Source organism: Trichomycterus rosablanca, chromosome 3 (assembly GCF_030014385.1).
Source record: "Trichomycterus rosablanca isolate fTriRos1 chromosome 3, fTriRos1.hap1, whole genome shotgun sequence".
Classification (NCBI taxonomy): domain Eukaryota; kingdom Metazoa; phylum Chordata; class Actinopteri; order Siluriformes; family Trichomycteridae; genus Trichomycterus; species Trichomycterus rosablanca.
In genome coordinates this window covers 6,697,676-6,709,770 of record NC_085990.1, presented here as the reverse complement: position 1 = coordinate 6,709,770, position 12,095 = coordinate 6,697,676, and the positions used below count along the sequence as shown (strand labels likewise).

The window sequence follows — 12,095 nt, the reverse complement described above, 5'->3', positions numbered from 1 at the left end:
ACAGTGCTACCCACTGAGCCACCGTGCCTTCCTTTAATCAAAAGAAGAGTTAAAAAAAATGTTAGGAGACAGAAATCATGTCTATCCTTTGTTAGAACCCACCGTGATGAATGATACTCTGGTTCAGCAGCTTCTGCATGATCCTAATGGCCGTGTCTCTGTCTGATGCCTCCTTGTGCTCGATCAACCAGTCAATGAGCTCCTTTCCAACAAAGCAGTTTGGGTAGGTGCGGAGATGATGTCTCCTGTCTTTGATGACTTTGCCCTCATGAAGTCTCAGTCTGCAGACATTACAAACAGATTATGTTAAAGGAGAACGGCTTTATTCCATGAAAGCAACATAAACTGTGATGATGGTGATGCTGACATGCTTGGTTTCTTTTATTAGAATTATGGTTCTTTTTGTTGGCTATGTTCAAATGTTATCATTTCTGTATAGTTTCTTGTATCCAGTAACTGTACAGTTACAAATAAATATAATTTTAAAGTATCATAGTCAGCATTAACTCATCGTTGATGATTAATTTTATCAAATGGCCAGTGACAAATAATTCCTGGATTTATAACGACCATTTTAAACAAAAAAGTTGCAAACTATTCACAAATCAAACAGTAACAATGACTTTGCATTTTGTGCAAAATTAAAACTAGTCCCTGAACACACATATCAGTAAAGCTTTAGCTACAGCAGTGCTTTGGAATGTGTGTGCTCTCTGCTGATAACACAAAACTGCCGAAAATAAACAGGGATGAGTTACAAAGTGTACAAGTGTATAACTTCTTTACATTTTACATTTACATTGTCGGCATTAAGCAGATGCTCTTACCCAGAGCGACTTACAGAAGAGCTTCCATAGTAAACATTACCTTACTCTAGTTTAAGTAGACAACAGTCCAAGATCACAAATCTGCTGAAACTCTGTTAGAACCAAAGTGGTTGGGGTTATTTTTTTTGCTGCAAGGGTTTAATAGTGGACATGGGAGCACCTGCCAGGAGGGAGTTGCAGTAGTCCAACCGTGAGATTACAAGTACCTTTAGAAATAGCATATCAGTAAGTTTTATTATACAAGTTAAATATAGGTTGAAGAGAATAAACTTTTCATTTTTATATAAAAACAAAAACATGCCAACTTTAAAGAAATGAATCTTAAAAAAGGTTTTAGAGAATTAACAAATCACAGATTGCTGTATTTGTTGCATTTCATAAATGTCCCAACTTATCTGGAAACTGGGTTTGTAAGTGTAAAATATTTATAAATCCTGGTTATCCACAGCAAAGTATATAAAGCCATGGTTTGACAGACTTGGTTTGGAGAAATTCATCTGGGTGCCACGGAGCCTTGACCTTAAGCCTTTTGGGATAAATTAGAATGATGATTGTGAGCCAGACCTTCTTCTCCAACACCAGTTAATGATTTTACAAAGACTCTTTTGATAGAATGGGCACCGTTTCTCCAAGACAATTTAAAAGAGTAAGGGCTGTTACAGCTGTAAAGGGGGCAAATCTACAATATTGGTCATTTTTAGAATGGTGTGTAATGTCAGAAAGTCATGGTCAGATACATGGTGGCTTTTTTACAGCTGAATGCATTGCTCATATTCTGCTATTACAAATCACTTAGGATAAAAGCTTCTGCCAAATGAATAAATGTAAGTGTAAATGAAAACAACGTGTGTTCCCGTGACTACAGCAGCTCATCCATAACTCTCCACTTAGTGCCTATTCAGTACTAATAGATCAGCTGACAGCTGTGTGGCTTTCATGAGTACAAAGAATTCAGCCTGTTGAACTAGTAAAATAGAACACAGTTCCCAGTTATCTTTAGTGTTTTATAGGTTTATGGGTCAAGGTCTGGTTCTCTTTTAAAGCTGCATTTCCGTCATCCTGTGTGTTAAAAAATAAATGCACATCATATTTAGCCTGCACTGATTTCAAACGTCGCATACAGCCTACATCGCTGTGAAATGTGCTGTGGTCAAGTGAGGTGTAACTGCGCAACAGCATGAGTGCTTGAACAGTCCTGAGAGCTCGACTTTCTTTGTTTAGATAGCTGCACTGGCACATTGCACAACATTGGCCCTGTCCCAAACCACATATTACTGTCCTAAATTCTCTGCAGTAAGCCCATCCATCTGGGAATCATTAAAAGATTTAGCACATTACTGAAGCGTTAAGGTGAATATCTTAGCAGGTGGCTGCTGTAAAGACTGAATTTTGATGTAATCGTACTTTATTATTCTGTTACTTTTATGCAATGCACAAGTTCTAATAGCAGCAAAACAGCTCCAGAGCATAATATTCATTAGTCCATGTGATAAGCACCAAACTCCAAACAATCATTTTTGATGGAGACGGAGCAGATGGAATTTATCCCTCCCTCGTCATTGACGCCAGGGGTGTCTTTCTTGCAAGGCAATAAGCCTATATAAATGTAAAGCTCACCTGGCTGTGGACAATCATATCTGTGTTCCAACAGCTTTCAATTCATTACAGGACGGTTCTTGGATTACATCAAATCAACCTGACACATTGCCTATAAGCATAAGGTGACAGTTTAGGATGGACAGTTTTCTTTGTGCTTACAGGAAATTGCAATGTGTCCCAAATTGTGGAGTTTGCATGTACTTCCTAGGTCCATGTGGGTTTCTTCCGGGGGGTCCGGTTTCCTCCCACTAGTCCAAAGACCAATTGGAGCTACTAAAAATTGTCCTAATGTGAGTGTGTGTGTCTGCCCTGTGATGGACTGGCAACCAATCAGAGGTGTTTCCTGCCGCTCATTCCAATGAATCGCACTCGCTGCGACCCGGAACAGGATAAATCAGTAGTAAAACAGACAATGAATAATTGAATGACCATGTCAAGCAACATTAAAGTTTTTTGCTGTGGTGTGATTATATTTTGATATATTTTGACACTCTGTGTGGACGTGTGCAGCATTAGTTTAATATGGAGGCGTTATTTTGGAGTTGGCTCACTATCACTGTCTTACTGCTATCGATAAAATTTTGGACATGGTCAATTCTTCTTGAATTGATTCTACAGTAAATTAGCAAGCTTTAGAGATATTAATGAAAGCTGAATACAAGTTGATGGTAAACACATTAGTGGTATACAAGGATTTAATAAAAACAATAAAGGGGGTTTGTGCTGGAACATGCATGGTAGTTCAGGCCTTTGTTTAGATAGATGCAGTAGCACACTGAGGACCCGTTGGCTGGGTTTCAAATTACATACCTCCACACTACACAGTACTTAATACAGTGCCTTACTATTTTGGTGTCAGATTTAAAATGAAAGCATGATGTTTGGAAGATTTTAGGTGGAAATTGAGCATGATCTACTTTTGGAAGGGATATAAACGTATAAACAGATAGGATTTAAGGATAGTTGATGGTGAACACACATTAAGAATGTAGAATGTCTAAAGGTTAAACCTCTTAGTAGAAGGCATGAATCTAGTAACAAAGTGACAAAAGACAAACTGAGTCTGTAAAAATGTAATCCAAGTTAATGCTACCATATTACATACACTATTTGTACAAACATATTGGGACACGTGTTTAAGCCACATCAAATAGTAACAGGTGTAATAAATCAATTATATAATATATCCAACAGTTTAGGAAAGGCCCTTGCCTGTTCCAGCATGAAGCAAGGATTATAAAGACTTGGTTTAGAGAAACTCCAGTGGCCTGCACACTGAGTCTCGACCTCAGCCCAGTGATCAGCTTTGAAATAAACTGGAACATCAATTGAGGCTTTATTGATCAACATCAGTGCTCAGACATTCAAATGCTTTTGTCTAAATGGGCACAAATTCTCAAAAACATACTTCAAAGTCTTAAATAAAAAGCCTTCTCAAAAGAGTGGCTGTTATTGTAGCTGAAAAGATCACATAGGGTTCATTCTTTTATTTCACAGTTTATTCACAGTGACTTGCTTGCTGGTTCATCTGTAGCATTACATAGCCAAAACTCTAAAGGATTACAAGCGTGGATCAATTTTTACAAGATAAACTACAGCAGCAGATCCTATTTTCCTGCATAACCACAGTATAATGATGAGTTAGCAATTTAGTCAGGGATTCTGTTATGTTTATGTTTGTGAGCAGTGAAGATTATAGTAGATTTAAAAGCTTTTGAGGGTGTTTCTACAACATGAATAACACAAGGAATATAAACTGGCCAACCCCTCTCTAAAAGCTGTTTATTTAAGTCATTTACATAAGTCATGATACATCTGTTTGCACGTGTTGTCTCCAAGTATTTTATATAGTAAGACTAATTTAAGTTTTACCAGTGCAACTTTCTTTTTATATATATATTTTCCTTATGCATTTTCTCCCCTTTTTCTCCCTTTTAGCGTGTCCAATTGTCAGATTGCGTCATGCTTTCTCCCCTAGATGTGGCCTAGTGGTTAAGGTACTGGACTAGTAAGCCAAAGGTCCCTGGTTCAAGCCCCACCACTGCCAGGCTGACACTTGCTGGCTCACACTTGCTGCGCACACTTGCTTGGTATTATTTAGGTGGTGGATCGTTCTCATCAACAAAAGTGACACTGACATGGTGGTGGTGTGTTAGTGTGTGTTGTGCTGGTATGAGTGGATCAGACACAGCAGTGCTGCTGGAGTTTTTCTCACTGTCCACTCTTAGACACTCCTGCCTAGTTGGTACACCTTGTAGATGTAAAGTCAGAGACAATCGCTAATATACTGCTGTTGTTTGAGTTGGTTATCTTCTAGACCTTCATCAGTGGTCACAGGATGCTGCCCACCAGGCGCTGTTGGCTGGATATTTTTGGTTGGTGGACTATTCTTAGTCGAAACAAGGAGGTGGTCATAATGTTATGCCTAATCTGTGTATAATCACAATATTTCAAATGTGGAAGCAAGTGGTTTGGAAGATTTTGAAAGTTAAACAGTTCATTAAATTCTAATGTTTTTTTGGGTCCCTGAGACCCCAGAGCGTCTTTAACAGCTCACAAAATATCCTAAACCTTTTATATCAATTTGATACTTTATGACGTTTCCTAATTCTATGGACACTGCAAATAAAAAAAATATTATTACATTGATAGTATTATACCATTATTATACAATATCAATATAACAACATTGTTAACACATACACACTGCATTTATACATATTAAGGCATAACATTTAAATGTTATATTCATAAAGTTACTGTACCTTGTACCACTTAAAAAACTAACTGTTGTATTCTTAAAATCTACCTTAAACCTAGCGTTTAACAAAGGCCTACAGGGCTCTCGGATGTCAAATATATCTACACATTGACACACACTGTAGGAATGTACAGTGTATCACAAAAGTGAGTACACCCCTCACATTTCTACAAATATTTTATTATATCTTTTCATGTGACAACACTATAGACATGAAACTTGGATATAACTTAGAGTAGTCAGTGTACAACTTGTATAGCAGTGTAGATTTACTGTCTTCTGAAAATAACTCAACACACAGCCATTAATGTCTAAATAGCTGGCAACATAAGTGAGTACACCCCACAGTGAACATGTCCAAATTGTGCCCAAAGTGTCAATATTTTGTGCGACCACCATTATTATCCAGCACTGCCTTAACCCTCCTGGGCATGGAATTCACCAGAGCTGCACAGGTCGCTACTGGAATCCTCTTCCACTCCTCCATGATGACATCACGGAGCTGGTGGATGTTAGACACCTTGAACTCCTCCACCTTCCACTTGAGGATGCGCCACAGGTGCTCAATTGGGTTTAGTCCATCACCTTTACCTTCAGCTTCCTCAGCAAGGCAGTTGTCATCTTGGAGGTTGTGTTTGGGGTCGTTATCCTGTTGGAAAACTGCCATGAGGCCCAGTTTTCGAAGGGAGGGGATCATGCTCTGTTTCAGAATGTCACAGTACATGTTGGAATTCATGTTTCCCTCAATGAACTGCAGCTCCCCAGTGCCAGCAACACTCATGCAGCCCAAGACCATGATGCTACCACCACCATGCTTGACTGTAGGCAAGATACAGTTGTCTTGGTACTTCTCACCAGGGCGCCGCCACACATGCTGGACACCATCTGAGCCAAACAAGTTTATCTTGGTCTCGTCAGACCACAGGGCATTCCAGTAATCCATGTTCTTGGACTGCTTGTTTTCAGCAAACTGTTTGCTGGCTTTCTTGTGCGTCAGCTTCCTTCTGGGATGACGACCATGCAGACCGAGTTGATGCAGTGTGCGGCGTATGGTCTGAGCACTGACAGGCTGACCTCCCACGTCCTCAACCTCTGCAGCAATGCTGGCAGCACTCATGTGTCTATTTTTTAAAGCCAACCTCTGGATATGACGCCGAACACGTGGACTCAACTTCTTTGGTCGACCCTGGCGAAGCCTGTTCCGAGTGGAACCTGTCCTGGAAAACCGCTGTATGACCTTGGCCACCATGCTGTAGCTCAGTTTCAGGGTGTTAGCAATCTTCTTATAGCCCAGGCCATCTTTGTGGAAAGCAACAATTCTATTTCTCACATCCTCAGAGAGTTCTTTGCCATGGGGTGCCATGTTGAATATCCAGTGGCCAGTATGAGAGAATTGTACCCAAAACACCAAATTTAACAGCCCTGCTCCCCATTTACACCTGGGACCTTGACACATGACACCAGGGAGGGACAACGACACATTTGGGCACAATTTGGACATGTTCACTGTGGGGTGTACTCACTTATGTTGCCAGCTATTTAGACATTAATGGCTGTGTGTTGAGTTATTTTCAGAAGACAGTAAATCTACACTGTTATACAAGCTGTACACTGACTACTCTAAGTTATATCCAAGTTTCATGTCTATAGTGTTGTCCCATGAAAAGATATAATGAAATATTTGCAGAAATGTGAGGGGTGTACTCACTTTTGTGATACACTGTAGCATGTTACAGGCTATAAATCCTGCAAGTAAATCAACTCAAGTCTGTCTGCAGAGGTGGATTAATGACAAACATACCCTAGAAATGCATTTATTTATAACTAATTTGTCCTGGTCAGGGTTGCAGTGCAACTTTACATGATCCAGTTCACCTTCTGGTGCATTTGATGAGTAAAACATTTAAACTGAGTTTGGAAGTGAAGCTCTAACCCATGTTCACATGAGCTATGATGCAGTGCACCCGCTACGAAATCAGGTCAATGTCAAGTGCAATGCTTCTGAGGGGGTTTGTAATGGAACCTGAATGAGAGCCCAGCCTTTGTTTAGATCAGTGCAATAGCACAGTAGGGCATATTGGCTTTGTCCCAAATTGCACACAATAATGCTACCATTGTACACAGTTTGTCATGATCTAGTGGTGCACTATTTTGGCATGCCCTTATGTACGGAAGCTTGTGTTTCTGGAAGTACAACCCCAAATCAGTTGGCACAGTATGGAAATGCAAATAAAATAAAAAAAACACAGAGTTCCTTACATTTACTTAGACTTTTATTTGATTGCAGACAGGATGAACCTGAGATATTTCATGTTTTATCTGCTCAACTTTATTTAATTTGTTAATATACCTCCATACCTGCATTTCAGGCCTGCAACACATTCCAAAAAAAGTTGGGACGGGGGCAATTTAGGGCTAGTAATGAGGTGAAAAAAACTAAATAAGGATGTGATTCTAAACAGGTGGTGTCAACAGGTGATTGTAATCATGGTTTGGTACAAAAGCAGCATCCAGGAACGGCTGAGTGTTTGATGAGTAAAGATGTTCAGAGGATCTCCAGTTTGTCAACAAATGTGTGAGAAAATAATTGAAATGTTTAAAAACAGCGTACCGCAAAGAAAGATTGGAAGGGATTTGCATATTTCTCCCTCTACAGGGCATAATATCATTAAACCATTCAAGGAATCGGGAGGAATTTCAGTGCATAAAGGCCAAGGGTGCAATCTTAAACTAAACGCCCGTGATCTTCCATCCCTCAGACGGCTCAACAATAGCTGATATAACCACATGGGTGAGGGATTACTTTGGCAAGCACTACAATACAGAGTTACATGCACAAATGCCACTTAAAACTTTACTGTGCAAAAAAGAATGTCCTGAAGCGGCCTCAACTTCTCTGGGCTTGAAGGCATCTAGGATGGACCATCATGATGAATCAGCATTCCGGGTCTTTTTTGGGAAAAATGGACGCTTAGAGCAACATGTGCTGCCTTCAAGACGTCATCTTTTCCAGGGGCGTCCATGCATTTTTCAACAGGACAATGCAAAACAACATGCTGCACACATTACAAAGGCATGGCTGTGGAAGAATAGGGTACGGGTACTGAACTGGCCTGCCTGCAGTCCTGACCTGTCCCTAATAGAGAATGTGTGGAGAATTTTGAAACGAAAAATGTGACGACAACCCCGTACTGTTGCACATCTTAAGACGTGTTTAAGTCAAAATAAAACCTGAAACACTAAATCACTAGGTATGCTCAGTGCCAAAACGTCTTTTAGGTGTGGTGAAAAGGAATAGCAACATTACAAAGTGGTAAATTCTTTACTGTCCCAAATTTTTTTGTTTATTAATAAATTATATGAAGTTGACCAGACAAAACAAGAAATATATCAGGTTCGAACTGTCTGCAATGAAATAAAAGTCAAAGTAAATGTAAGAAACTCTGTGTTTTTAATTCTTTGCATTCCCCATGATGTCCCAACTTTTTATTGTTGTAGTTTGAGCAGTGTACTGTGTGGTTTGTGAGGTAGACTATGTAGCAGGAGAGTGTGCGGTTTGGGACACAGCCATTCAGAAACCACGCCTACCTCAACTGCTCGCCAGTAACGAGGACCTCGGCCATGCGCTCCAGCTCCGCAGCCTTCTTCTGCATAGTGTTTCCGATCGAGTCCATTTCTGTACATGACAGCCAAAAACAAGCAAGTGTTTAATGTTAAAGACCTAAAACAAGAATGCACGATCAAATATACATGTGATTTTAAATATGTGAAGCAGGATTTGTAAGAACCAATTGAAACGGGTGTTGCGATTCTTGAATATTTTATCATATAATCAAATAAGGCGAGTAATAGAAATACAGATATTAAACAGCTCTGATAGAGAAGTACAGCAGATATAATAAAATCCGACTGTTGCTGCTGTTTCTTTTATTAATGTTTTCAACTCATTTGAGACACAACTGTGAGCGCACAATTTACAGCATATTGACATAAATTTACAGCAAAATAAAGACATTAATTACCTCATTTGACGGTCAAAGCCTTTCCAGTAAATCCCTATAAATGACTGAGCTCAGTAACCAGTCTGAATAGCCATATCTGTGGTCCAAGTCCAGATCCACTCGGTCACTTGGATGTCTCTTTAAATCCAGCTGACAGGCGTAAACTTCTCTTTATATCCAACTAAGCGCAGCGCCGGTTCATTCCAGCAGAGTAACTCCCCCGGTACAGTTTAAAGGCTTAGAAATGCAGAATTGAATCGTGTGTAGAGTAGAAATAGAATAGAATCATGTAATATGATGTGTGTGTGTGTGTGTGTGTGTGTAGTGTATCAGTGATGGATCAGACCGCTGGGCTCTGTACTAATTGTTTACTATCTCGCGCTGAATGCGCTCCGGGCCCCGAGCAGCGCGAGCAGGCGGAGTTTAGAACTCACCCAGTAATACTCAGTAATACTCAGACATTACTCAACTCTATACCAGGGGTGCACATCATTTCGTGGCTTGAGATCTACTATTTCAGTCGACAGGTCAACGCGATCTACTTTTTAAAAATGTTGGTCTCTTTGAAGCTTTGTAAATGTGCTTCAGTTGCCTATAGTGATATACGTTTTTACACCAGATGCCCTTCCTGACACAACCCTCCCTATTTATCCGGGCTTGGGACCGGCACTAAAAATGCACTGGTTTATGCATCCTGGCACAGTGGCATAACTAGGAGGTCATAGGCCCCAGTGCAAAAAAAATGTTTCAGTTTTCAGTTTTATTCCATATACAGTGGGGGAAATAAGTATTTGATCCCCTGCTGATTTTGTAAGTTCACCCCCTTACAAAGACTTGAACAGTCTCTCATTTTTATGGAAGGTTTATTTTAACAGAGAGACAGAATATCAACAAAAAATAACATTCAATAAAAGTTATAAATTAATTTGTATTTAATTAAGGGAAATAAGTATTTGATCCCCTACCAACCAGCAAGAATTCTGACCCCCACAGACCGGTTATGTGCCCATGAGGCACACAAATTAGTCCTGTCCCTGTATAAAAGACTCCTGTCACAGAATCAGTTTCTTCCGTTCAAATCTCTCGACCACCATGGGCAAGACCAAAGAGCTATCAAAGGACGTCAGGGACAAGATTGTAGACCTGCACAAGGCTGGAATGGGCTACAAGACCATCAGCAAGAAGCTTGGTGAGAAAGAGACCACTGTTGGTGCGATCATTCGAAAATGGAAGAAATACAAGATCACAGTCAATCACCCTCGCTCTGGAGCTCCATGCAAGATCTCACCTGGTGGGGTAAGAATGATTCTGAGAAAGGTGAGGTCAGTCCAGAATTACACGGGAGGAGCTTGTCAATGATCTCAAGGGAGCTGGGAGCAGAGAAATGCTGGATATGACCCCAAGAACACCATCCCCACCGGGCATTTCTCTGCCTCCAACCAAACACGGCGAGTGGAGTTGATGCCAAAGAGCTCAATTTTGGTCTCATCTGACCATATCACATTCTCCCAAGCTTTCTCTGAATCATTCAGGTGTTCATTGGCAAACTTCAGACGGGCCTGTACATGAGCCTTCTTGAACAAAGGGACTTTGCGGGCACTGCAGGATCTCAATCCATTATGGCGAAGTGTGTTACTAATGGTTTTCTTGGTGACTGTGCTCCCAGCTCCCTTGAGATCATTGACAAGCTCCTCCCGTGTAATTCTGGACTGACCTCACCTTTCTCAGAATCATTCTTACCCCATCAGGTAAGATCTTGCATGGAGCTCCAGAGTGAGGGCGATTGACTGTGATCTTGTATTTCTTCCATTTTCGAATTATCGCACCAACAGTGGTCTCTTTCTCACCAAGCTTCTTGCTGATGGTCTTGTAGCCCATTCCAGCCTTGTGCAGGTCTACAATCTTGTCCCTGACGTCCTTTGATTGCCCATGGTGGTCAAGAGATTTGAACGGAAGAAACTGATTCTGTGACAGGAGTCTTTTATACAGGGACAGGACTAATTTGTGTGCCTCATGGGCACATAACCGGTCTGTGGGGGTCAGAATTATTGCTTGTTGGTAGGGGATCAAATACTTATTTCCCTTAATTAAATACAAATTAATTTATAACCTTTATTAAAAAAAAAAATCTGGATTTTTTGTTGATATTCTGTCTCTCTCTGTTAAAATAAACCTTCCATAAAAATGATAGACTGTTCAAGTCTTTGTAAGGGGGTAAACTTACAAAATCAGCAGGGGATCAAATACTTATTTCCCCCACTGTATATCAGTGTTTGCTATATATTTCCTGTTTGGCTTGCCATAATACATGCATAATAGGTGCAGCCAATGGGGGGGGCAGTGAGGTGGGTGGTTGAGATCAAGTCATGGAGGGCCCCCCTCCCCTGCCATGGGCCCCAGTGCACCTATCCCCCCCCCCCCCCCGTAGTTACACCACTGTCCTAGGCACCTATATGACAATTCAGTGTCTCCAATTAGCCTGGCTGCATGTTTTTGGACTGTGGGAGGAAACCGGAGCACATGGAGGAAACCAGCGCGGACACGGGGAGAACATGCAAACTCCTCACAGAAAGGACCCGGACCGCCCAACCTAGACATCAACAGGACCTTCTTGCTGTAAGGCGACAGTGCTACCCACTTAGCCACCGTGACGTCCGACGTTAAAATCCTGATAAACGCACAATAATCAAGCCACCTTCTGCATGAATTTGGGAGGCAAAAACTTAAGACAGGAAATGTGGACTAAGATTGAATGTCAGGTTTAAAAAGTTTAAACTTATGACTTAAGCTGTTTAGTTTTGTATGGCGTTTCAACAGACAGCGATTATACACCGATCAGCCATAACCACCTCCTTGTTTCTACACTCACTGTCCATTTTATCAGCTCCACTTACCATATAGAAGCAC

The 12,095-nt window shown here is 40.8% G+C and overlaps 1 protein-coding gene across 1 annotated transcript in view; it reads right to left on the bottom strand.

Moving 5' to 3' along the window:
- Positions 1-9,533, bottom strand: part of deptor (DEP domain containing MTOR-interacting protein) — a 57,180-nt gene extending 47,647 nt beyond the window's left edge. Inside the window, exons 1-3 of the mRNA XM_062992551.1 lie at positions 9,210-9,533; positions 8,776-8,863; positions 103-281 (exon numbers count right to left, since the gene is read on the bottom strand). Of these exons, the coding sequence (XP_062848621.1) occupies positions 103-281; positions 8,776-8,861 (265 nt within the window). The 5' untranslated portion in view covers positions 8,862-8,863; positions 9,210-9,533. The remainder of the gene's footprint in view (positions 1-102; positions 282-8,775; positions 8,864-9,209) is intronic.
- Between the last annotated feature and the right edge of the window lie 2,562 nt (positions 9,534-12,095).